Source organism: Emydura macquarii, unplaced genomic scaffold (genome assembly GCF_026122565.2).
Source record: "Emydura macquarii macquarii isolate MOO-44397 ecotype Brisbane River unplaced genomic scaffold, CSIRO-AGI_Emac_v2 contig_480, whole genome shotgun sequence".
In the NCBI taxonomy this organism is placed as follows: domain Eukaryota; kingdom Metazoa; phylum Chordata; order Testudines; family Chelidae; genus Emydura; species Emydura macquarii.
In genome coordinates, this window is record NW_027130617.1 from 2,259,202 (window position 1) to 2,285,903 (window position 26,702).

Consider the following 26,702-nt stretch of genomic DNA (forward strand, 5'->3'; position numbering starts at 1 on the left):
CCCTGCTTGCCAGGGATAGTTTCTGTGGCAGCCCAGAGCTCCCCGCCCTGCCTCCCACACAAGCCCAGTGACCACTTCAGAAGAACTTTCCTTACCGCATTGTCCTAGGAACCGTTTTATTGCTCCGTCCCCCCCAAGCGTTTCCACCCCAGGGCAGCGCAGAGCTCGTGTTTCTACCCTCCCTGCCCCGTCCGTTCTCCTGGGGGCCCGCGGGTGCCGCCTGCAGCGGGGCCCCCCTCCTTTCTTTCCCCCCTTTCCTGTCGCTTCTGTCAGAAGCAGCAGCTGGTGACAGAGGCTCCCAGGGCCCGCCCAGCGCTCCTGTCGCGGTCCCAGACGAGCGCCCACGCCCAACAGCCGCCGCCGCCGCCGCCTCCTCCTCCTCAGCCCCTCCTCGGAAATCCACTCCCCGAGGCCAGGGGGGCAACCAGCGCAGCGGCTTCCCCCGGCCCCCTCCCCCTTTCCGGCGGCTGCGCGCTCACCCCGCCCCAGCGCGAGGCGGGGTCTGAGGAGCGGCGCTGCCGGGCACAGATTGGCCGCGCCGCTTGACAACCGCAGTCAGGGAGCCGGAGCGGCAGAAGCCGAGCCGTAGGGCCGGGGCGGACGTCGAACGGGACCCCCTTTATTGCTGGGCCAGGGACCCGCCGCCATTTTGCCTCCCTCCCACCCGCTCCGTGTGTGTCTGTGTGTTCGGGACCCCCGGACCCCCTCAGGTGAGTGCCCAGGGGAGTAGCCCCGGGCTAGGTCCCGGGGGAGGCCGGGCTGCCTGGGGGAGAGTCCCGGTCTGGAGACCCCTTCTTGGAGGGGCCAGGCCGGCACTTTCCGAGATAGGGTGATGGGGGTAAGGGGGAGGAGGGTGGCTGGGAGGGAGCAAACTGCAGGGGTGGGAAGAGGGGAGCGGGAGGCGGCAGGCCGGGCCTGTCAGGGAAGGGGGGGCAGGAGAGGGTGGGGTGATAACGGGGGCTCTGATGGGGGGCAGCCCTAGGGGATGGCGAGGGGCTCATGGGGGGTGGGGTAGGAACGCTCCTGCCAGACAGTGGAGGGAGGGTGGTGCTGGAGGGACCAGGCGAGACAACAGCCTGGCTGCTTTGATGCTGGTTTGGCGAGAGCCCATTCATCTTCGCGTTGTCTCCTACCCCGCCCCAGAGCCCGGGATCCACCCCACCAGTCTAAATGTGGTGCGCGTCCCTCTTCTGTGGCCTGCAAACCCGATTCGCTTCCTTCGTGCCTAGCAAGGGGACAGTGTGGTTCTTCTAACCTGATTCCTCTGTTGTGATCCTGTACGTCTAAGCACTGATTTCCCTTTGTTGTAGTGTTCACAGGGCAAGTCTCCCATAATTAGGTGCCTTAGACATGAAAACGTCTCGACTCTTAACCTAGTATACTTGTGTTTATATGAACAAGATGCTGTTTCCCTTTTGCCTTTATTGTTGACAAGTGGGATGTATAAATATGATGCATTAAACCTTAGTGTTTATTTCAGCTTCATAGTAATCTCACTATGAAGTCCTACATGTTCTTAGTTCTTCTGAGTAAACATTCTGGAAATATTTCCTGTATCTTGATGCTGTATCATTACGTACTTTATTATTTCAGGGTTTTGAGTAGCAAAAAGGAGAAAATACTCTTAAATACACATGGGGGTAAAAAGAAGAACTACAGTATGCTGATATGTAAAAATGGTGTGCCAGTGAGTGCTTAGTCAAAACACGTTAGCTATTTGCTAGTTTTTTTAATTTTTTTTACTAAAAGTTGCTTCCTTTTTCCTCTTTACCCCAATATACAAGTATTGTGTAGTTTAATTTCACTCTTTTTTTTTTTTTTTTTTTTTTTTTTTTTTTTGGCATCCATCGTACACTTCTCTGTATGATGTGCATATATAATCTAGACAAAGAGCATTCAGGTTGTAAAAGAAACTGATAAAAGCAAGGAAATCTGTCAGTCAGTTATCAAATATAGTAGATTAAATGTTAATGAAGTAGGTAATACTGTCTCTCTCAAAACTGGGCCATGGAGCGCATCCTCGTGGTCTGCAAAATGAAACACTTGAATGCTAAGCAGCAGAGGTTGGGGTATGGAGAGAAGAGGACATGCATGAGAGCATATTTATTTTACCATCTGATCAGTACAATGAAAAAAGTTGAAGCATTGAGTTAAAGGCTATTCTCTTGGGGCCAGATATGGGAAAATGCATTGCATAATTCATCCTTATAAACAGGTTTGGTTTTTTAAATTAAAATCTTAGTATCTATGTAATATAGTTTATATGAAATTTTATACTACATTGTCCCTTAAGGCTAAATGATCTGCAGTGATTTCCACCCTATATATCTCTATTTCATGGGAATTAATTCAGGTAAAAACTTGGCCCACAGAATGTAATTTTTGTTTTATTTCCTTTTAAAATTTAAAATTTTGTTTAGGGCAGCTGTGAATTGAGGACAGAGTGAAAATGGAACTACAAGTTAATGGCTTAGGCCCTGATCCTGCAGTGAGGCATGGACAGATTCCCATGCTCAGATGGAGATCATTGTAGAGTCAGGGGCTAAGTTATTCTAGAATGAATGAATAAAAAATGTTGAATACTTAACACCAAAAAGTGAACATTTTTTTTTTAATTTTAAATATTTTTCTCTTTTCCCTTAATACTACTTACGGAGTTCTTTCTGTGAAGTTGTTTATGCTGCAAGGGTTATTTTGTAAGGGAGTCTCTTCAGAAGTGTCTGCATTTCAAATGACTTTAGTCTACAGCTTGTATTTACAGCTGATAGGAAAACTAAACTTTTGAATGCATATTGCTCTTCTTTGTACAAAGATATATGTAGAGATGCTGGGAATATTTGTAATATGATGAAAAAATATAAAAGGAGTATATTGGAGATCTTGCTGGGCCAGAAGTTGAAACTTCTTGCACAAATTAAGGAGTGAATATTGTGTCTTTCAAAACAAAATGGAGTATATGTTCACTTTGTTAATTATCTATTTCATCCCTAAATAACTGTTGCTTAGAACTAGTACAATTATCCATTATTTTAGACTTTCAAATTTGATCATTACCTAAGAGCACTAACATTTTATTTTAGAAACGTATTGCTATATAAAATGTGAATAAATCTGTTTTTTGTTTGTTTTTTAAACTCCCCTACAAAAATTTTTTATGTAACGTACTAAAAGGCCATTGACACAAGTTTGCACAGCTGGAGTTATCATTCCTGTTATCAGCAAACACGGAGTGTAGAATATTAAGTTTAAATTATGCCCCCCCCCCCCCCCGAAGAATAATGTTTCCTCAAAATCATTATGCTTCTGTTGCTTTTGCAGTACTTATAAACACTAATCCAAGAGTTTTTCTTAAAAACATGTAAAAAAAAAAACCCCAAAAACTAGCACAAATCTGAAAGCTTGGGATATAAATGCAAAGAAAGGTATTTTAAATTTATAACACTGCCCCTCAGTCATTCTTGAGTATTAGTGCTTGAACAGATCAGATCATTGGTGACGTTATGTGCCATATGTGCTGGCAATACCGAGTTACAGTGGGAAGGTTTGAAGATGCTGCTTGAGATCTAACCATAAGTTTTCCTGCTGCTCTGTGTTTCATAACTATAACGTTTTTTAAAAACTAATATATTCACAAGGTCCTGTGTGCAAACTTCTGGATTTTTCACATTGCATACTTCACAACTCATTGTTCCAGTGCATCTAAGGTTAACTTGACAGTAATGCATATGACTGTAGTAAATCTGAGGGGTTTTTTTCTTGTTGTTCTTAAAAACCTTCAATTAAATGAAAAATTTTCTGTAGTAGACCTCCTATTTATTTCTGGCTCATTGCCATTACACTAGCAATTGTGCAGTGTCCCTCTCATCTGCATTTTCAGTCAGTCCCTTGAGAGTCATGTTAACGAATTCCCAGTATGTTGCATCTTTTCCTCAGAAATTGTGTCCGATGATAGAATGCTTTTTTTTTTAATGGGTCCCAAAAACATTGCCATAACTGATAATGAATCAGTAAACAATCTTTAGGTCCTTTCCTGTAAATAGTTCAGGATCTCCTGGATTATATTCAATTGCAGGCAGAATGCAAGTAGGCAAAATGTAATTACCCATGTTGGAATTTGGCAAGAACACTAAATGAACACTCACCTACCTTGTAGAAAGTACCATGGAATCTGGAAGCAGATGATACTCATCATCTTGCAGGACAGGACTGTTTTGGGCCTGATCCTGCTTCCACTGAAGTCAGTGGCAAAATTCCTTTTGGTTCCAGTGGAAGCTGGATCGAAAGGAAGACACGCTATATCTTCTCATTCTAGTTCCATATCCGACTGATTTATTTTAGTTATAAAACATTGTAGTGTCAAATGCTTATCAAACTATTGACATTTTAAAGTACTGACTGGGATTATATCAAACCTCAGATTTTCAATTTGCATATTGTAAAAAGCTGTAAATTTCTCATGTAGTATCTTAGTTTATTACGATGTGATGGCTTTTTTTGTTTTTGTTGTCAGTGACAATTTTGTTTAAAAAATTAGAATTGACTACCTTCCTGAAAATGGGGCTCAGCTGTTGTTGGTCCACTGAAATGTGTTAGTTGTTTTATCTCTAAAGGTGTACAGTACAAATACTCTTTTATAATCCCAATCTAGAAAAATTGTATAGCAGTAGAACTTGACATCTTCACTCCAAGATCCAAGTTACCTGTCTGGAAGATGGATGATGCTGTTACATGGTGCAGTGCCATAGAATTCTCCTAGAATTACTTTGTGGGAGCAGGACTGTTCTTGGCTTCCAGATATGGTGGTTGTCTTTTATGCTAACTTCTGTCGGTGCCACAGCCATTAGATCTTTCACTCAGTGTAATTGTACTCCCAACAAAAGTATTGTATATCATGTTGGTTTCAGCATCAGTAGGGTATGTAAATATTTAACTCTAATGCAATAGTGGAAGGCAGGTAGAGCCAGTACTCCTATTTAACTTTGAATCTATGGTGCCATCCAATCCAATCAGAAGTCCAAGCTAAAAGTTCTCTTGCTTAGTTGGAGGTCTTATTCTGCATGAACTGTACTAATCAATACCCTACTGAAGAGACTCGTTTTAAGTTAGGTACTAGTTCTGTCTGTCCTCAGAAAATTTGAAGTTCAGTAAAAGTCATAATGTCAGAAAACATAGTAAAAGACAAATCTGAAGTCTAGAGACTTACTACAGGAGGTGGGGCTGAGGATTAAGTTGTTGACACTTCAAGATTGTGTTTTGATACGGTTGTAAATTTCCTCCTTCCCTCTAAGAGGCTATGACTGGATTATCTTCTAGGACCAAAAAACCTTCCCCGGTTGTAGAAAGAGAATTAGAATATTGATGAAAGAAGAGCAGCTGTCAGCATTAGGGAGGAAATGACATCTCACCACTCAACTGCATTTTGAAGCAAACAGAAAACTATGTAACTCTTATGTTTCTTTTCATTATTTACATAAAACCTTCTGTGAGCCAGCTGACTCTTAATTTTTTTTCTATTGAATTTACTAGCCTGGGAGTATAGGCCCAAATAAGGGTTGTGCCTGCCATGGGAGCCACCAGAATATTTAATGATGACTAGAGCCTTCTGTGACTAAAACGTGAATTAAAACTAATCATGCTTAAAACAGAAGACAGGCTATTTTTGCTGGCACAACCAAATGTACACTGCTCCAAAATAAACTAGGCTGCTCTAACTAAATAATTTTCCAGTCAAAAGTTCTGGGGGAAAAAATCAGTTAAAGAAAACTGGCATACCACTAGAGGAGGAATATGGAAAATGCTATGATTCAACTGATATAATATAAAGAAAAAGTCTGAGTTCTCGTATCTGTTAGAATTTAGCAGCGTAAGTTTACTGGGAGCAATGAGAGCTTTCAGATTCAAGTATTTATTTTTTCATTTTTCCTTTTGACTGTGCTTAGTAAATAATTCATCTGTCCACTAATCCCTCATGACACATTTTAAGGAAAATCAAGCTAAACTGATTATTTAAACTTGATATGTCAGACTTCTTTTTATTTCTGTTTTGTGCTTTTTATTACTATTTTCCATACTTTTCAAATTGGAAGTAGATTAGCAATTACCTGACCCTAAATGGAGGATCTCTAGAGTATGCACCCCATCTTAAATTTGACTTGAGAGCCACATCCTTTCATGTAGGGGTCATTTAACATCCCAGTTGCAATTACTTATTTATGTGGAAAAATAATATTATAAAAGTGTGTATTTTAAATACGTTTATTGCATTTTTTGTCATTCTTGAAATGATGTCAAAAAAGTATTCCCTCCCTACTTCAGATGACTTTTTCATCTTGCTCTCTGTTGTGGTTTCTTCTGCCTTGCTCATATTTCTCTTTCTCCTCATCACCCCCTTCTCCTCTGCAGACCAGCCACCTGGTTCTCTTCTCCCCTTTCCCTGTATGTTATTTCCTACTGATGACTCCAGTCCTTGAGAGTAGCTTCACTTTCCTCTCTTTTGTTGCCAGCTGCTATTAAGGTATGTCTACATTACACTTGGGAGTGGGTCTCCAAGCCTGGGTAGACACTTATGCTAGTGGGACTTAAGCTGCCCCGCTGAAAATAGAAGTCTGGATGTTGAGGCTCTCACAGAGATCCAGGGGGTCATGTGGATTTGAGTGGCTGAGCTGCAATGTCCACACTACTATTTTTAGTGCTCTAGCTCCAGCCCCCCAGGCTGGGAGGCTCGCTGCCAGCTGCAATGTAGATATGCCTTACAGTTTGCTCCTGGTTCCTCTCTGCTATGAAGAGCTCCTGAAATGATGGTACTATATGATCTGCAAGCTTTCTACAGACCACCAGCAAGTGCCCAGTGGACCATTGTTTGAGAGCCATTATTCTAGAGTCAGATTTTTAAAGGTGTTGAGCACCCTCAACCCTAACTGATATCAAAGAGAACTGAGGGCACTTAACATCTTGCAGAAATGAGCCTTAAATATTATTCTGTTATCTTGCATTTTCCTTTCTAAGAGCAGTTATTGAAGCAAAGTGGTATGTGCCATAGCTGTCTTGCAAATGGAAATGTTATTCCAGGGTAAAAATATAGTTGAAAACTTCTTGATCAGTTCATTTCAGTGGGCCACTTCAAGTGCTCAGGGTACACCTGGATAGTCGCAGTTGCAGGATCAGGCCTGAGTTATGGCTGCATGCTCAAATGCATTAGATTAATTTCCTAAATCCCACTAACCAATTTTGGAATACTATGATATTCAGTACTGTCAAAACAAATCTCTGGTCAACAGCATTTGATGACAAGGCATAAAACAAGATACTGACCATATTACTTTTTTTCTGTCTAGACCACCATCATGACTGCTGAAGAAACAGTGAATGTAAAAGAAGTTGAAATAATTAAACTAATCTTAGATTTCCTGAACTCGAAGAAACTTCATATCAGTATGCTGGCTCTTGAAAAAGAAAGTGGAGTAATTAATGGCCTGTTCTCAGATGACATGCTTTTTCTGAGGTAGACATTTTTGTAGTTTATAATGTACTAATTATAACTTAACATCTTCTGGCCATGTGCTCACTAACCCAAACAATTGACTTTTGACTGCCATGAAAAGCATTGAGGCATTTTGGCATAACCATTTTCTCTCCTCGGGTATTGCTTCTCTGTTGTAAAGTATCCTGTGTGTAGCATTTAAGTGCTTAGGATGTCAATGGGCTTTTAAAACATCCTGAGACACTCTTGAAAAATATCAAAAAATATTTTGAGAAAATATTCTGGTAACTTATACTGATGAGCCATCTAGATAGTTTAGAGAAGACAAATCCTGCATCTTGGCAGGGGGTTAGATTAATGACCCTTGCAATCCCTTTTAATCATGTGGTTCATGGTCTCTAAATCTAAGGTTTTCCATAAGAGGTCATCTCCCTTTCAAAAAGATGCTCAGATTTTCTCTAACACCAAACTGTGGAAGTGTACTCTACTTATCAAAACAGTGTTGGTGGCATATGTTCTACAGCAAAATGTTTTCTAAAAGTATCTAGGTAACTACAAGTATGAAGATAGGTTATTAAACCCTACAACAAATGTAGGGAAGAAGTTCATACAGGGAGGAATTTTCGTTCGTTTTGTTTTGGAGGAGTAGGGAATGAAGAGGGTAAGGTTGGGGATGTTGGTAGCTTGGATTTGGACAGATTAGTCTATTTTTTTAATCAGTGTAGCTGAACAGATATTCCAGCCTTGTTCTTGAGCAGCTTCCCTCAGGCTAAAACTTAATATAGGGCTGCCTGACAGTTTTAATATGGACCTGACATTTGTGACTATTAAGTTGGCATTTTTGCTGTGCTGACAAAAAGGCAAATCTTTCTGGTAAAACTTCCTAGTGTAGACCATTCCTCACGAGTATTGTAGCTATACTTATTAGCTCTACTTTTAAGGCTATCACCATTCCCATAGTATTATCCTCAATTTTGAAAAGAGTCTACTGTACAGGCATGATAAATAAACTTTTTTAATATCTCAAATTTACTAAGTAGGTATTTATATGATGAAACTATTAAAGACAAATGAGGTTTATAACATACTAAGGATTTTACAGTTTACCAGAAACATAGGAAGCTATTTATACATAAAATCTCTTTAACAAAATTTCCTGCCCACCCCCACTTATGATGCTCTTGTGGGTGTTTGGCACATACTGCTAAATCTGAGAAAGTATCATGAAAAATAGGTATGTAAATTGACAAATTCAGGGTTGAGGCTCTTTATCCTTAAATTAGCTTTGTGCTTACAGCAGGAGTATTCATCTAAGGTGATAGTCTACTCTCCCTACCAAATTTAATAGACTTTTTGAGGAAAACACTGGGGGGGGACATGAAGAAATGGTATTTACTCACCCTACGGGATGGGGCTGAAATGCAGCCCTGCCTGCTATTCCAGCTTATCACATGGAGCAGTGGCTCTTGTGCCTGCATGGGAGTTTTGAGCCAATGGATCCAGCTGAGCTGCCCCACACATGCTTCCCTGCTCACTGTGTCCACTTTGTGTTTGTACGGGGCCTAGCACATAGAGCAGTGGGTTCTTCTGCTGTATTATAAACTAATGTGGAGAGCTGCTGCACAGCTGCTGTGTTTACACACAACCTCTGTAGGCAATTAATACTTTTAGGCTTATTTCCAGTATTTTTCAGAATGTCTTCAGTCATGTTTTGTATGGTGACTTTTTTTAAATCTCACTTGTGGAGAAAGAGCAGCAGCACGGAAGAAACCCCTAAAACACATAAAGCAGCAGATAACTGAATAAATACTCTTGTTCCTCTTTACAATACGTAACGTACCATTTGTCCTTCTTGGTATTAGACTATGTAGCTACAAAGACAGGTTTGAGAAAGGATTTAGGTTCTATATTTATCTCTGTTAAATCATATTTTAAATCCAGATGTATGTAAATTACATTTGTAAAAATGTTAAGTAAAAAATGTCCAGCTAAATAAAATGAGTGCCTTTTTCTTTCTGTATAGACAGTTGATTCTTGATGGTCAGTGGGATGAGGTTCTTCAGTTCATTCAGCCTCTTGAATGTATGGAAAAATTTGACAAAAAAAGGTAAAATTATAAACTCTGAGGTAGTTGCACTGTAAATCATTGTGTGTAGGGAGGGGAGTGGCAGATGACTTCTTTGAAATCTTTAGAAAAATAAACTATATATTGAATCTGAGAACAACAGTTTACCAGTTCAGTTGTATGGCTTTGTAGACTTTTTTTCAGTCTGTACATCCAGTATAAAATTATTTGAAAGTATTTTAAAACTTACTACAGATTTTAAGGTATTTTATGTGTCTTGGCCTGGTTAAAATGCTTTGTGTTTTAAGAATTGTGCTCACAGTAAACAATTAAAATATATTTTCTTTGAACCACATCAAAGCAACCCAGGTATTCAAGAAAGGAAAAGATTGGCTGTGTATCTTTCTCTTATGAACCAGCAATTATTTTAAAATGTATTTCTGGAAGTAAATAATTGGAAAAAGACATCTTCTGCAAGGAACCATATATTTTATTGCCTGGCTTGTTACATTTTGAGAGCAAAAGTCCTTGCAGCATCAGTTACCTGTGGAATGTACTAGTTATTCATTGCTTTAAGATCTTTAGTGTCTTATACTTCACTTCTTATGTGCAGGTTTCGCTATATTATACTGAAGCAGAAGTTTTTAGAAGCCTTATGTGTAAACAATGCAATGTCCGAAGATGAGCCTCAGCACGTAAGATTTTATATTTGACTACATTAATGAAATGCTTTGAGATCCTCTGATTGAAGACACTCCTTAGTACCATATTGTTCGTGAGGACTTATGGTAGTCATGTATGTGTTCAGCTAAAAGTTCTCATGTATGATATAAGAACCACCAACGTTTTCTGAGAGTGAAGAACTACAGTTGGGAAAAGTATTGGATGGGTTCTGGCAACTTTTGCCCACATAATTCTAACTGTGTACCTCAAATTGGCCTTAAAATGCCCTTGCCGTTATGTGATCCAGAGGTGCCAAACAGTGCAGTGTTTGCATGATGTGGGCAAATATGCAAAATTAAACTGAAACCACTAAATTAGTATATGCTTATGACATAACGGAGGACTTCAGAGGTGAAAGGTTAGTTTTTACCTGTGCCCATTGCACCACCTAGCGCTCTGTTTTAGAACAACAACTTGGACTATATAAATATATTAAATAATCTTATTAGGCTCCTTAAATATATTTACTAATTTTCAATTTCTCCTAAAAGAGGAAACTTTGATTAATATTTTAGAAGTGTTATGGAACAGTAACCTGGACCTGTCAATTATATTTCCAATTTGAAGCTCAAATTGACCATTCAGATCTTAGTGTGCAGTTTAAATTCTTCAGTATTCTTTCTCTGTTGCTGCTTTTATAGACAAAGTTGCAATGCTGTTCTGTGTTACTTTGCTAGTAGAGAATAAATTATATCACAGAGGATTGAGTTAATTGAAAGTGTGACAGTAGGAAAGGGGGAGTTATGAATAAGGTTTTTAGTGTGCAAAAGTTTTTAAATGGTAACCAGAGCTATATTATGAATATAATGAATGAGCCTATAGCTTGTAAGCCTAAAGTATTTTCCTTTATATAGCTCATATATGAACATTTATATTACAACTACAAAAACATAAAATAACAGTGTTTCAAACAAAAATATTAATTTCCCAAATCAGAAAAATTAACGTTGCCCGTATTCTATTGCAGAGTCTTTAACTGACCACATGTAGAGAGTAACACAAAGTTCTACAATTAAGGTTAGAAGAAAGATGTAGTTAAAACATATTGCACTCTAGTCCTAGTATTTACAGAGTTTTATTGGAGACTACTATAGGAAAAGGTGCAACTTCTTTATATTTTGCATGCTGAATATTTCAGAATGTAATAATGAAAGGCCATCATAATGCACCTGTAAGGAGGAAAAGTTGGTGGGGACTTTCAAGTTTTTCTGCTTTCTGCAACTAAGAGATCTCAACTGTAGTGTTGCATTTAAGATTGCCTTCTGTTTTTAATTTTCAACAAATTCTGTTAATATCTGTGTACATTTGAATGTTATCTTCAAAGAGCCGTGGAGATTTTCACTTGTTTTTACACACACAGATCACTTAGTCTGAGAATAAGCATGAAAAACTTTAACATAAAAAGTAACTTTCTCAGAATTTTCAGTGACTGAAGATTACAGAGACTTAAGGGTTTGATTCTCTTACACCAGTTTGATATTCTAAGTTAAATGAAGTTTCTCCTCTTTATGGCTCTGAAAAGAGAATTCATAAAGTGGAAATGCCTTCTCAACCTACAGTCATAGCAAATTTGTTTAGCTACAGATATCACAATTCTGAGAGCATAAAATATGCAGTGCATTGGTTCTCAAACTGAGGTCTGAGAGGTCGTGACGTGGTTATGTGGGGGTCGTGAGCTGTGAGTCCCAACCCCAGCAAGGCACAGGGCTCTGAGCTCAGAATGCTGCCCGCAGTGCCAGGGCTTTCTGCGTCCAGGTCACTTTTCCAACCTAGGCTGTACTGTGAGGCGAGATCAGGTCCTCCCCATTCGCAGACCACGTGGGGAAAGTATCCTGGATGCAGGGAACCCTGATGTTGCTCTTCACTCCCCTCCTTACAACTCTCTAGAGGTGCGTGGTGGAGCAGCCTTCGAGGAGGGAGCAAGCAGCAATACCAGCTGCTCCATGCATTGCAGGGGCTAGGAGCGAATGGGGAGTGAGGGAGCCCACGGAGGCCAAGGGGTCGCACTCAGAGGCTTGCTGTGTGGAAGGGGTCACCAATACAAAAAGTTTGAGAACCACTGAGTAATGGCTTCTATGAAAACAGCCATCTCAGCATGACCTTCACTGTATTGATCAACTGATTTGAAATTGGAGTCCCTTAAGAAGAATTTGATCTTAGAACTGCTGACACGAAAGCTGTTGCAGATTGTGCGTACACTAATTTAATTAAAAAGAAAAAATCAGTATCAGCAAAGGAAAAATGAGGGAAATCTTATTATTGCATATTGTCCTTCTGCAACTAACTGTGCTTGTGGTAAAAGAGTAAATTGGTAACTTTAAAGTCAACCATGTCCTGTTTATATTTAATATTTCTTCTGTAGCTGGAGTTTACAATGCAAGAGGCAGTACAGTGCCTACATGCCCTGGAAGAATATTGTCCTTCTAAAGAAGACTATAGTAAACTGTGTTTGTTACTCACATTGCCTCGTCTGACCAACCATGCAGAATTCAAAGACTGGAACCCTAGCACTGCACGCGTTCATTGCTTTGAAGAAGCTTGCATCATGGTTGCAGAGTTCATTCCTGCAGACAGGAAACTGAGTGAGGCTGGTTTCAAAGCAAGTAACAATCGTTTATTTCAGCTTGTAATGAAGGGATTGCTTTATGAATGTTGTGTGGAGTTCTGTCAGAGTAAAGCAACAGGAGAAGAAATTACAGAAAGCGAAGTATTGCTTGGCATTGACCTTTTATGTGGTAATGGGTGTGATGACTTGGACCTGAGTTTATTGTCATGGCTTCAGAATCTGCCAGCTTCTGTTTTCTCTTGTGCTTTTGAACAAAAGATGCTTAATATTCATGTTGATAAACTCCTCAAGCCCACAAAAGCTGCATATGCTGATCTTTTGACACCTCTTATCAGCAAACTTTCTCCTTATCCATCATCCCCCATGAGACGACCTCAGTCAGCTGATGCTTACATGACTCGTTCCTTAAACCCTGCCTTAGATGGGCTGTCATGTGGATTAACGAATCATGATAAGCGAATCACAGACCTTGGAAATAAAACCTCTCCAATGTCACACTCTTTTGCTAATTTCCATTACCCAGGAGTTCAGAATCTTAGCAGAAGTCTCATGCTTGAAAATACAGATTGCCATAGTATTTATGAAGAGTCACCGGAACGGTAAGTTTCACTTAACTCCCCATTTTTTAAAAGAGAGTTATTAATACTGAAGTGTAACTGACCATGTTAAACTTAGTGTTATGTTCTTCCTGGTGCACTTGTGATTTACATTAATGGTAATTAAAGTTGGAGGTGTAAATCCTATTGCATTCAAATTGTGGGTTTTTTTCCTCCTCAAGTCCATAAGAAACTGACTTTTAAACTAAAAATGGGCGTGAATCCCACAAAATTTTAATTCACACTTCCCCAAAGTTAAGGGATGTTCAAAGCTGAGGCTTTTACTGAAGCCCATTTATAATTTAACCAAAATATAGCAGAAAAATGAAGTTCTGTCTTAAATCTAAAGCCAGATATAACTAGATTATAGTTACTTAACTTCTTCTTAGAATTTTTTATGCATGTGGGTATACCGTGGCATGCACTGGAAGTGCAAAATAGTTCAATGGTTGACTTAAAATATTCTGAATGCCTTTTACTGAACTGCAAATAACAGCATTCCAACCCCTTGTATTCTTGAAGAAGCAGAAATTGAGATTTCAGTGAAATTTACATCAGCAGTTTATCAAATGAAACTAGATTCAACGTCTGTCTTGGAAAATTCCTAAACTTTGTGTTTGTTTTCTCTCACCTATGTAACCCTGCCTCCACACTTCCTTGTAGATAAATGGCATATGCCACACCAACTATCATTGTAAATTTAGGTCCTGATCCTGCAACAAATTAAGTAAATGTTAAACTTTGCACTCAGTCTCATTGAAGTCCAGTGAAACTGTGCTCCTGCAGATTTACATGTGGGCAAAGTCTTTAACACCCTGTCATTCCCCCCGTTCCCCCGCCCTCCGCCCAAAAAAACCCAAAACCCCACAACCCACCAATATTAGAGACTTGTGCAACTATAACTGCAGTTCCACTTAGATATATCGTACCTAAGTGATCTTCAAACAAAATCTCAGCAAGACTTTCAGATTTGCTTCCTTATATTTCTGTATAAATTCCAGATAATCAGGTTATGATGGCTGTAGGAATTAGTTAATCCCTTGTGTTAGAATACAAAGGTATGAAAAACACATTTCTCATTTTAAGAATTCAAACTCCTTTATGGAAACTCGTGCACCCCTACCCCCCATACTTTAATGATTTTCCTTTTTAATCCTTATTAAAATCAGGGCTTATAGTTTATGAACTCTACATTTTATATAGTTAGTACTCTTACAACACCCACAGTATACCTGTTTAAGACATTTAGGGTATATCTACATTGTACACTTCTTTCAGCAGCATACTCAGAGAGCCCCTCTAGCATGGGGATAAATAGTAGCATAGACGGTGAGGCATAGCTTAGTTGAGTAGAGCAGGGAAAGGCTCTGCTCCTTCCCTACTGCTGGAGCCTTCCCTTGCCATAGGGAAAGGCTCTGACAGTAGGGAAAGGCTCAGCCTTTCCCCACTGCCCGTCCTTGCTTTCTTGGACTCAGTGAAAGGCTCTACCAGCAGGAACTGCTGAAACCTCTCCCCTGCCAGAGCCTTTCACTGACATGTGGCAAGACACCACAGCGTGGACGCAACCTGCTTTTCACTGCGGCATGTGGCTACATATACCCTACCTCCCACCGCCAGCAGTGTAGTGTAGAAGTAGCCTTAGAAAAATATGAATGCTTTTCCAAATATGGCCACCTCTATATCTAAAGCTTTGCATTTGGTCATCTGCCATAGTCCCTATGTTTGAAAACTGGTACTAGAATGTGAAATATTTTACTAAGGATTTCATGCTTGAGTAACTTTGTTTATTTTTCTATTTTAATATGCTACTGTCATTGATTCTATACATAATGAGTTTATTAAGTGAATTATACTTCCAGGCTATAGCTCATGCTAATTATTGCAATCTACAATTGCCCTATTTTGCAAACCCTTTTTACAAGGGTTTGCAGGATCAGGCTTTTGATTTGATGTAAAATGTAGCAGATAACTAATATGCAAATATAATATTTATTTTTAAATGAAATATGGTTATTATACCTCATGAAAGCTAGAAGTAGATTAAGGGCCAGACTTTCAAAAATGCTCAAAACCCCCAGTTAGGGTCAGATTTTTTTCAAAAGAGCTCAGCTTCCATTTAAGTACCTAAATTAATTGGCCAGATTTTCAAGAATGGGAGCTCTTGACATTTTTCACAAGAGCTCTGCACCCCTTATCTTACCTCTCTCTCAACCTATAAAGGAGATATTTCCTCTTGTGTTCAGTAAACAAAAGGAAGATCCTTAATACATACCTGTCTGTTAATCAGATGGCATTGTTTTTGCTAATGCACAGGTATACCAGTAACTCAAAAATCATTTAAATAAATCCCTGCTCCAAACCATTAATAGTATCTGCAATTTTGTCAGGTTAGAGTACTCTTTTAAGCGTTCAACATTTTCCAGTGTATTCTGCATATGTACTGTCTGCTAAAGCATTTTCTAAAATAATTCCATGTGAAAATACTTATCTTACCCTAACTTTGTAAGTCCCTACAAAGTACAACATTAACTGAGAACAGATTTTAGTTGCACTCTTTTTCCTACATAGCTAAAACAGGAATTTTCTAGCTTTCCAATATTGAATGTCATTTAAATGTAGTTTAAAGAAATATTTATCTTGTACAGAATAGGAAGCAGTTGTGGAGGTATCCTGTGATTGAATGTAGGATTCCTCCCCTCCCAGGATTATAGGGAAAAGTGGTAGGAACCAATAGATGTTGTTAGTGTGCCTGTTGTTAGAAGTGGGAGAGATCTGAACATTTAATGAAAAGCTTGAGTAATTTGTTGATGGCATTTTAAATTGTTGGAGGAATGGACAGTCTTTCATGGAAGGCATAAAAATAGAAAATAAAAGCATAAGGAGATTTTCAAAATATAAGGCTTTTTGGAAAAACCTGAGACCAAAGCACGCTACCTCTATTATGCTAACAATTGCTAGCCCTAAAAATAGGTTAAAATGGGCCCCTTTTTGGTCTGCTCTCCCTAAGCAATATCTTGGGCTTTATATGATGGGGTGCTTTGTACATAATCATTTCAAGGCTTAGTCTATAAATATATATTTATTTACTTAAGATTTTCTACTAGTCAGATTTCTCAAATAAACCATTTCTTCCATATCACTGAAAGAAGTGATACTCCTGTGGAGCTGCAGCATTCCATTGGCAGTGAGACTGTGTGCCAGAGTTCCGCTCCAGAAAATGAGCCAATAAATGGCGCGCAGAATCAAGGACCAGCCAAGCCAGAAAAAAATGAGGTAACATTTGATTATTTCCATATAATAAGGCCTTTTGAGTTGCCTGCTCTGATCAATTGCATAACAATTTGCCTGCTGTGATGGGAATTTCATCCATGTGTGGGACACTGAGATACTTTTGAATGTTGTTTTGCTCTAAGAAATACACTTGCAACATAAGATCTAAAATAAGCAGTTTCATTTCCATTAGGCAAACTTTTGCTGTCGTCCAACTGGATGATGCAGCAGGTGAATATGCTCTTAGTTCAGAAATGTAACACAAACTACGGTATATTTAAAAACGTTGTGCAATATACAAAGCTATTTCAAGCTGTATGTAGCTTTGGGATGGCACCCTTGCTATTACATACAAGAATGTTTGTTTTCCTCAGTACTGTTAGGACCAGAAAAAATGTTTTTTTTTAAGAAAACAAAGTTTAGACTTTGAAGTGTGATTCTGTTTTCCATGGCACTAATTGCACAAGATACAGATTCTTGGTCCTACTGTATCAATATAAGGTCCACCAGCTTGTCTAATTGTGCTGAAATTGGTCTTTCTAACCTGCAATATCAAGGGTTATGACTGTGTTTTGCTTTGAGTTTTGGATGTATTAGATGACAAAAGAAGCCCCACTTGCAATGCTTCTGAAAAAAGAGAATGAAGTAATCCTTTTCTGCTGCTGAGTAATTTTTTTCCCTTTAAATTGTGGTATTCCAGTGTTTAAGTTTTGTCCCTTGGGATTGCTATAGCTTTTTGCTTAGATTACTGAAGTAAAAACTTGAAAACTGATTGAAAAATGGCATCTTTAAGCAGTAGAACAATTTCTTTTGTGTATTCTGTCAAACTTGCTTACTATAGTGACAGAACCACTTTCATTCTTCAGTCCTGCGAAGCCAACACTGCTCATGCTACCAAAATTGTGATGGCTGTATCCTTGCAGTAATAAGATGAAAAATATAACTTTTTCTTTAAAACTAAAGCTTGGAATTTATGATCCAGATTGTATCTTGTCTGTGTGCACATGCTGCTTTTGATGCTGAAGAGGATTTTTGGAGATTTTTCAGCAAGAGCAGCAGTCCCTGTGTCTTCCATGTCTCATGGTCAGTCCAGGCAGAGAGAATGTTCAGTCTGGGCAGAACTGTATTAAATTCCAGCAAATTTGGTATCGTTTTTGATAAATAACTCAGCTTGGCAGAATTCAATTTTTTATAAATGTATAATTTTGATAGATTATATTGATACTTATTTTTAAGCACTCATTTACAATTGTGCAAAATTAAGGTTTTAAGTATTATCAATTTTAAATTTTCTCATTTGTGGGAAGTTGGGGGGTCAGACAATTATTTAATGGTGGTAGACACAGATTCAAAAAGTTAAAGCTTTATAACCATTAAAACACAAATTGTCAACATCACATGTCAAAATATACAAAGCAAACATCCTTAAATCAAACTGCTCTCGAGCATTTTCTTTCTTTGCCTGTTTGTAAATTTTGATTATTATTGATAAAAAATATTATTGGGGGGGTGTGTACGTGTACAATGAAATGGACACTTACAAACATTTACCATTAAAAATCTAATCCTTTTAAGCCTAATTGTATCTAACCCAAATAATCCTTCTCTTCAAGCTTCGTGATTCAACAGAGCAGTTTCAAGAATATTATCGACAAAGACTACGTTATCAGCAGCATTTAGAACAGAAAGAGCAACAACGACAACTGTATCAGCAAATGTTGCTTGAAGGAGGTGTAAACCAGGAAGATGGGGCAGACCAGCAACAGAATCTTACTGAACAATTTCTTAACAGGTTGGCTTTAGTTGACTGTTACACTGACTTGTCACCTTATGTTCTTAATAAATTGCCCTACATTGATTAGAATGTTTTAACATTACTAAGATATTCAGAATGTCAAATATGGAATTACTCTTTTCCCAGATGTACCCAAAAATAACTTTCTGGACTAAAATTGTATTTGCCAATAGATTTTTCTGAAGAATAAACTCCTGAAAGCAACATAGCTACAGACGTAATATCGTCTCCACTGTCATGAACAGGAATGAAAAATAACTCACTAAACAATTTAATGAAATAGCTGTGAACTTAAATACCTGTATTTGAAGTTGTTTGTAGTCTTTCTTTAAATATTTCATACTAAGATAACCCTGTAACTGGGAGTTTTTCTCCATATTGGCTAATATTTAGACAATTAATTACTAAGATTTAGGAGTATTGATATGAAAATCTTGAGAAAAGCCAACTAACTTCTAACAAAAACAAATCTGCTTTACTAGTCAGATTCTTTGAAAGCTCAAATAGACATCTGGCTCACTTTTTCATTTTTCTTAGGTTTTATAATATAATGAACTTAAATCAAGCAGCAACTAAAAAGATGGGTTAATTCAGGTATTTTGGTCTAAAAATAATGACAGTTGTCATTGTGTTAGTATTCTAAAGCTACAGATCCCTTCTCAAATACAATGTCCTCTAACTGGTCAAAATTTCAGTAAATGCACACAAATTTCAAAGAAAATCTTGGCAGCTTGTAAGTCATACATCCATATCCATCACACCCAGAGTCCCACTCAAAAAAATATTTTACTAACTTCTTGATGCCTGCTGACTACAGTTAATAATCTGACTTTTTCCAGCAAAGCACTTCAGCACACCTAAATTCAAGCATGTAAAGTTTAAGCACGGGTCTCAGTCCTGTGCTTTGGACCAGAGCCTGTTTTTCTGGAACCTGAAAAACTGGGTATATTAGGAAAAGGAAACCTACTGTACATCCATTTTTTTTAATAGAATTCTTTAGAGGAAACTTCTTTTTTTAACTCCTTGTGACCAAATCTGCTATACCCAGTTCTTTTGCTTAAACCCACCTGGCTTTGCTTTAAATGATTTGACCTAACTCAAGGATTATTCAATTTAAGGAATAAAACATAGATCCCAATAATGTTTAAAATTTTAATTTAAACTACTGATAATTAGCATTTGGGAATTATAAATTAGACTTGAAGATGGCCAACAGGCAAATAAAATATTCTACATGTGTCCTTGAAATAATTATATTAATTGAGTGTGCTTGTCATATGGAAATTATTGTTAAACAGGCTCTTCATGTTAAACTGTCTCATGTCTGTTTTAAATTTTAGTCCTACTGGAGAAGAGTGAAATTCTTACAGATCTGTTTTCTGGCCATGTAAAATGTTTTTTGTGTTAAACTCATGGCATAATAGGTAATGTCGCACTTGTGTAACTGGAACTTTTAAAATATTTTTTTCATTAGTTCATAAGACCAAAACCCCTATTTGAAGGAATTTATTAATACTATTTGAACTCTGGCAGCAAGCAGAGGCAATTCAGTTCAGAGGCAAAATTAATCAAATAAGCTATTAAGCATTATTATCTAGTTTAGTTCTATTTTATGTTCTTTAGGACCAAGTGTTTCTTTGTCTTTTTATGCTTTTATTTCCTGTTTATATTAATGGAAAGTCTATGCACAGGTCTAGTGTATAGTCCGGTATTGAGATACCCATGCAAATCCAAAAGGACAAAATTTAGTCTTTTTAAAAAAACGTTTTATGTTTGTTAGGCCTCTGCTAAATAACCTGCCCCATGTATAAACTGTTGTCAAGCACATAACTCTGTTGCAAAACAATTGTGGCACAGCACCTGCTTTGCCTCATTGTGCACAGTGTTTCCCCCTCTGGCTGTGGGGGGCCTGCAGTATATCATTCCCACTTTGAGGCGCTTTTATTCTTCACTCAGGGTTTTTATTCTTCCATATTTGCAAGGTGGATCTCAAGGTAGGTTCAAGGAGTACCTTTCAGCCAAACAAAAAAGAAACAAGTTCATAACACAAAAAAGAGAATACCTTTCCCTGTCCACTCTCTGAGCTTTGCCTTATGCTGGCCTCTGGGTGCCAGTACTTCCCCAAACAGTCAGTTAGCATAGTTGCATCCCCTATAGGGAGGAGTGCAGCATTCCACTCAGGAGAAACCTTTTTTCCTGGTGTCACTAGCCCTGCTGCAGTTATCTCCTTTTCGGGGGGGGGGGGGGGGGGAAGGGTTTTTAAAGGTCACATGCTGCCCTTAATTGGACTTGTGTGTCCTCATTGATCTGAGTTAACCTCTTTTTAGCTCATGGAGGGGGGAGAAAGGAAACTGCTGATCTTCTACCAGGACTCCTCTGGTTCTGGAAGCTGGTTTTGGTAACCAGGTCCATGGCAGCTGCCAAGGGGGTGGATCTCCTCATGAAGCCCCTGCAACACAGTCCCCAACTTAGTGCGCAGGTGGCGGAATCCTCCTTGATGCACCAGAGGTTGGTCCTGGCAGAAGTCACCAGAATCAGATACCTCCTGGACTGCCACTGAGGGGTTTGGGTGGATCCTCAAGCACTAGGTTGGCACATGGGGCTCTTCACTCTTCAAAAAGTATCCTGTGCATACTCCAGGAGGTGAGGGGGACAGCTTACTGCCCATGTTTTAGGCTTATCTTGCGCGGGTTCTTCCGGAGGGTGCTCCCCACCCACCCTTCATCCTAGCATTTCAGGTCTTTTTTTGGGTCCCTGCTTCACATGTCCACCTCAGGCGCTCCCTCTGCGTGCACCAAGCCAGCTGCAAGCTTACAGCCAGTTCGTTTCCAAACCATGCTGAGGGTATATGCTCCTGCTCCACATTCTCCATTTCCTCACCCTCCTCCATAATAGATTCAATCTAGAAACCCATAAACTTGAAGTCCCTAAAATGTAATTATTTCAGTTTATATAGTAAATACATAATTTAAAATAAGGTGCTAAATGTTTGTTTCCAGTTATCTTGGATACTTTTTACAATTGTCTTATGGGTATAGTATTAGGTTGTCATTTTGCTACCAAAATGTAAAGGAGTATTTTTTTTTACTCTTTTATGATGGGAGAAATAGATATTAAATTAAAGGAAAAATTCTTATTTTACTTTGACATCTTGTCAATTTGTTCAGATGAAAATAACTCCACTTTTCATGTTGACCGGATGGAAGAGCATGTCTAAAATATTATTTAAATAAACAGGCTGCTAAATCTTTGGGTCAAACACCATTGTAATTAAATAAAATCATCAAACTTTTCATAGATTAATTATTATGTCTGTCATGCTGCTGGGCAACATGGGTACAGCTTCATTTTTTTACCTCCTCTAGTTCCAATACTATACACTGTTTAATTATCTGTTGTTATCATCAACCCTGTGCAGGTCTATTCAAAAGTTGGGAGAGTTAAACATCGGTATAGACAGCCTTGGAAATGATGTGGAAACACTCAGCCAACAGTGTAATGGAAACAAAGGGCATGCATCTAATACTCCAGCAACTAGCGTCGTATCACCACCTCCAGATGCTAGTCAGAGAATAGGTAATGATAGCCAAAATGTTAATACAAGCACTCCTCGAAAGCGTGGATCAACAAATCAAATTCCCTTTCTTGAAGAATCGCCTGTCCGTGGGAATAAAACGTAAGCACTAGAGATTGTTCAGAGCTGGAAATGTTTCTAACGTTCAGTTAATACTGTGGGGATGGGTGTTGTATTTTGAAAACTAGAAAATTGGTGTATTTGTGGTGACCCAAATCCAATGGGACCCAACTAAAAGTCCAAATCGGGTAGGAAAACAACTGAAGCCTCTCGGGTTGGGTTGACTCTCCTCCTGCCGTGGAGTCATTGCGGTGGAGACTACGTGCCCCGCTCCTGTTGTCTGCTGCCACCTTGCCGCACTGTGCATGCTACAAAGTGAATGTGCCGAGGAGTTGCAGCTCTCACTCTACAGCACATACAGTACAACTAGGGGTGGTGAATGATGGGAGCAGCACACTCAGCCACCACCACATGGAGCTGCTGCCAGGCTGACCCTATGAGCAGGAGAGCTGACCACATGGGCAGGAGACAGTATCAGGAAGGGTTAGAGTTGGGCCATAAAATGACTCGACCCTGTCAGGGTCAGGTCTGGTGGGGCTTGCACTGAAAAATTAGGCCCTAGCACACCTTTAGTGATATACGGTTCCTGTTAAATGGTCAATGTAAATGATTTTTTTTTTCAATTCACTTAGATTTCTGTTTTTGATAGAGCACTCTGTAAACAATACATCCTGATATTTTTTGAGGTTTTTTTGCTCCCTGTTTGTAGAAGTCTTATCAGTTATTTTTCTGCTTTGCTAAGTGACTGTCTACAACAGGGAAATGATAAAACTGACTCTGCACCTTCTCTGTATAATGCAGAAAGTAATGAAGCAGGGAGAGGGAGACTTGCTCTCTTTCCTTTTTATTTTTTTTAGATGTTGCTTGTAGTAATAGTAAATAAAACACTTCCAGACAAGTGTAATTTTCAAGATGACAATGTTGCTTTTTAGTTATATATTTAACATTTTATTTGTTTTTGCCTTTGCAAAAACATCATAAACTTTCTGTAAAATGATGGCTTAAGGTGTCAGACATACGTGCTACTGTTGCTCCTTTAAATTAATGAGTTAATTCTGAGTGTCTGATTGAATGTTATTCTTCTAGTCAGAATACACCCATACAACAAATTAGAAAGGTCTGCTTATATTGTGTATTGCACTGAATTTTATTAATTTTTTAACAACCAAACAGTATACCAGAACATGCTATCATCCAGCCACAACTTGAAGATTCTTCAGGGAATCTAACTAGGACAAGAGGTGATGAGGTGAGATTTTTTTTAAAGTGTATTTACATTATCCTTAAAGGACACAACTTTTGATCTGACTATATCTTAATATTAGATGTTTAGAGCAACAGTATTTGTAATGAGTTTCTCTCAGATGCCAACTTTTAAAATGAAGAAAATGCAGAGGAGGGTTAACAAGCAGGCTAAATGCAGCAAAATGTCAGACTTCCCTTATGCCCACCCCAAAACAATTCCTACTTTATGAAAATCTACTGGGACTGCAGCTTGTTTTTTAAATCTTTGCCCTTAATGCTTTCCTGTGCCAGCCCTCAAAATACTATGTACGGGACTTTGTCCATTGCCTTTATAAAGTAATATTTGGACTATTTTGAATGGAGTCAAGCAGCAAATAATTCCCCAGCTATCTTCTTTACAAGGTGGAGGGTTTGGTATACTGTTGGGGGACACATATCAAATGCCCAGATGTTAATTCTTTGCACCTGGGTTCTGAGAAGGGAACTACAGTCATTTTCTTTTTCTGTAGTAAGAGGGTTTTGTGCATTAGCCCTGTCTCACCTCACTCACACCCACATTCCAAAGAAAACCCTTGCATATTGATAAGGATCTTCAAGGCTTCTGCCTCTTCTTTCTGGCTTGGAGGAGAAAGGGACAGGAGAATTCTAGGTGGCTCCAAAATGTGTTTTGGCCCAACAGCAGTCAGAGGGAGTAGAGCTCTGAGCACATGATAAAATACTGAAACAAACACACCCATGAAAGGAGCTGTTCTTGCCACATTGGGTGACACATGTCACATATGTCACACACTGAGTGATATATCTTTGCAGACTGTTGTTCTGTTTTCGCCCAGTTTGGAGTCCTGACCTATGATTTTGCCTTAATCTACCACAGGAGAAGTAATTTTGTAATTGGCAAGTTCCAAAAACATCTGTTTCACCACACAAATTCAAAATAGTAGAGAAATTGTGTTGGAGACTTCTGATAGCACGTGGGAGGATATAAAATGGAAGTCATTACCATTATAAATGTTAAGGTCCAAATTTTCCAGTGTCCACTAATTTTAATAGCCAAAACTTGGTCTTTAATTTTCCCATCAATCTAAAAGTGCTCACATTTGTCAGTGACTTAGATGTACAGCCCATATTATGAACTATAGTAGTGGCTTAGACTGGTTCCAGTATAAACACAACTTTGAATCCCTTCTAACTTTTACCATAAACTACCTTTGTCTGAAAATGTTTGTGTCATTTCAAAGAATGTTTTTGGTTGAAGGGGTATTTTGGAGGAGGGGTTGGAGGATTTTTTTTTTTTTTTAATTTAAAGTAAGTTGTGAAAGCAGATTGTGAAAGAAAGTTGTGAATTACAGGACTCTTCAAAATATAACTTGTAATGTTTTTGTGATTAATTTTTAATTTTCATAAAGAAACAAAAAACATAAAAAGCAAACTACTTACAGCTTGTATATGTTACCAAATATTGCACGATTTATAACTTTTAAAAGTTTTGTCCACCTGTTACTCAAAAGTCTTGAAGTCTTTCTGTTTAGCTCTCATATTTTCCTATATATTTACATCAGAAAATAAATTGCTACAAGTGTTCTGCAGAGAATATTGTATGCTTGTAACATGCAATATGATACTGTACTATCTTTTACTGTGTTTGAATTTCTCCTTAGTCGAGTACAAATAGCCCCAAACAGAGGTTGTGAAATGTCACTTAACCTATCAAGTGTGCTTAGGTGTCTTTCCCTTAACTCATAAGTCTTCCATCTTAATTGGCTATTTAATAGCTGTATGTAAAATATTAAGTTGGATTTGAAAAAATTACGGTAGTTGGATAGCTTTGAGGAAGGAAAGAGAAGCATTTTACTGGTGCCTAATTTGGAACAAATAAGAACAAGCTTCTGCAAAGAAGAATACTTCTTATTTTAACAGCTAAAATATTAAAAGGTTTTCAAGTTCTTTGCTCAGAAAAATGTGAGGTCATGCCATCTTCATTTTAATTTAATTTTATGTAAGCATTCTTGTAGATCTTTTAGAAGAACCTTTGAAAAACTCTTTTCCTTATGTGATTTTGCTGAGATCAAGATGCTGTGATGTCTTTACTCTCTGTATCACAAATAGTCAAGGGGTGTCCCTCCCATTCTTTTCCCCTATAAGCTTTACATTTGAATACATTTTTTTTAATGGGGATGGATTTTAACTTCTCTGTCTTGGAAATGTGTGCAAGCTATTAAAAAATGTACAGTTATGTTTGTGAACCTATTGTGACTGTCACACTTTTACACAACAGGATGATAAATCAAAAAAGCAGTTCATTTGTATTAATACCCTAGAAGATACACAAGCTGTCAGAGCTGTGGCTTTTCATCCAAGTGGGAGTTTGTATGCTGTTGGCTCAAATTCTAAAACTTTGAGGGTGTGTGCCTATCCTGAAGTAACTGACCCAAGGTAAGAAGGATAATAAATGATCATACAGTCCTATCATAATCACTTCTATTCCACTACTTACCACTGGATATTCACTGCTTTCTGTAAATATTTCAAGTCTGCTCATGTCTTCTAACCCTTTCATTTTGTTAGTTGATTAACCTGTTAAAAATGAGATGTTACAATGCTGCTTTGGGATCAGAGTAACTACCAAGACAGTAAAAAAGCGAGCTGAAGTATTTCTGTGTTTGTCAGCTAGTTTGACTTGTTCTTTTTCCTACTGCCAAGCTGTTTTGACATCAGTACTACAGCTTTTCCTTTTAGTATTATTCTTCTCCTAGTGTCTTGAACACACTGGCATTGTAAAAGAAACTTGTGTCTTAGAACATACATTTCAGGAACAGAAAAAAGTGTTATGGCAGAATGCTTCTGGCCTCTTCCACTTTTGTCTTAATTCTACCTGCCTGAACTTTCATATCCATTATTTCCTTCTTTCTCCAGAAATAAATCTTGGTTTCAAACTCACTTTCTAATCATTGCTTCAATTGCATACCTTTTTTAAAGTTGGGTGGTTTTCAGAAAAATTACTCTTAAAATGGCACTCTTATTGTATGTGTCTGCTCCTGATGTGTCTGGGATATCTTCCCAGTTTGGTTCAAAAGCATGTTTTAGCCTCTAATGTCCCTGCCTGCATTCTGTTTTCCCTCAAAGGTAATAAACAAAGGAGCCAGTGAATTTCTTACTCCAAAATGTTTGTTGTTGTATGAAGCAGAAAGAACATGGTTTGGGGAGAGGTGGAGTGTGTTTTGCCTTCTACCTGCCCTCCTGATTGGCTTAGCTTGTTATGCTGGAATTTAGAAAAATCTGGTTTTTTGATTTATAAGAAGATTGTCCCTGTAACCTTTAGCACCCTAAT

At 38.4% G+C, this 26,702-nt stretch overlaps 1 protein-coding gene across 2 annotated transcripts in view; it reads left to right on the forward strand.

The window, feature by feature from the left end:
• The first annotated feature begins 480 nt into the window (after positions 1–480).
• The window catches only part of WDR47 (WD repeat domain 47), a 40,557-nt gene continuing 14,335 nt past the window's right edge, over positions 481–26,702 (forward strand). For both annotated transcript variants that reach the window (XM_067538314.1, XM_067538315.1), the window contains exons 1-10: positions 481–710; positions 7,335–7,501; positions 9,504–9,587; positions 10,159–10,240; positions 12,631–13,433; positions 16,577–16,703; positions 18,314–18,492; positions 21,914–22,171; positions 23,303–23,378; positions 25,650–25,807. In XM_067538314.1, coding sequence (XP_067394415.1) covers positions 7,344–7,501; positions 9,504–9,587; positions 10,159–10,240; positions 12,631–13,433; positions 16,577–16,703; positions 18,314–18,492; positions 21,914–22,171; positions 23,303–23,378; positions 25,650–25,807 — 1,925 coding nt within the window. In that variant the 5' untranslated portion in view covers positions 481–710; positions 7,335–7,343. The remainder of the gene's footprint in view (positions 711–7,334; positions 7,502–9,503; positions 9,588–10,158; positions 10,241–12,630; positions 13,434–16,576; positions 16,704–18,313; positions 18,493–21,913; positions 22,172–23,302; positions 23,379–25,649; positions 25,808–26,702) is intronic.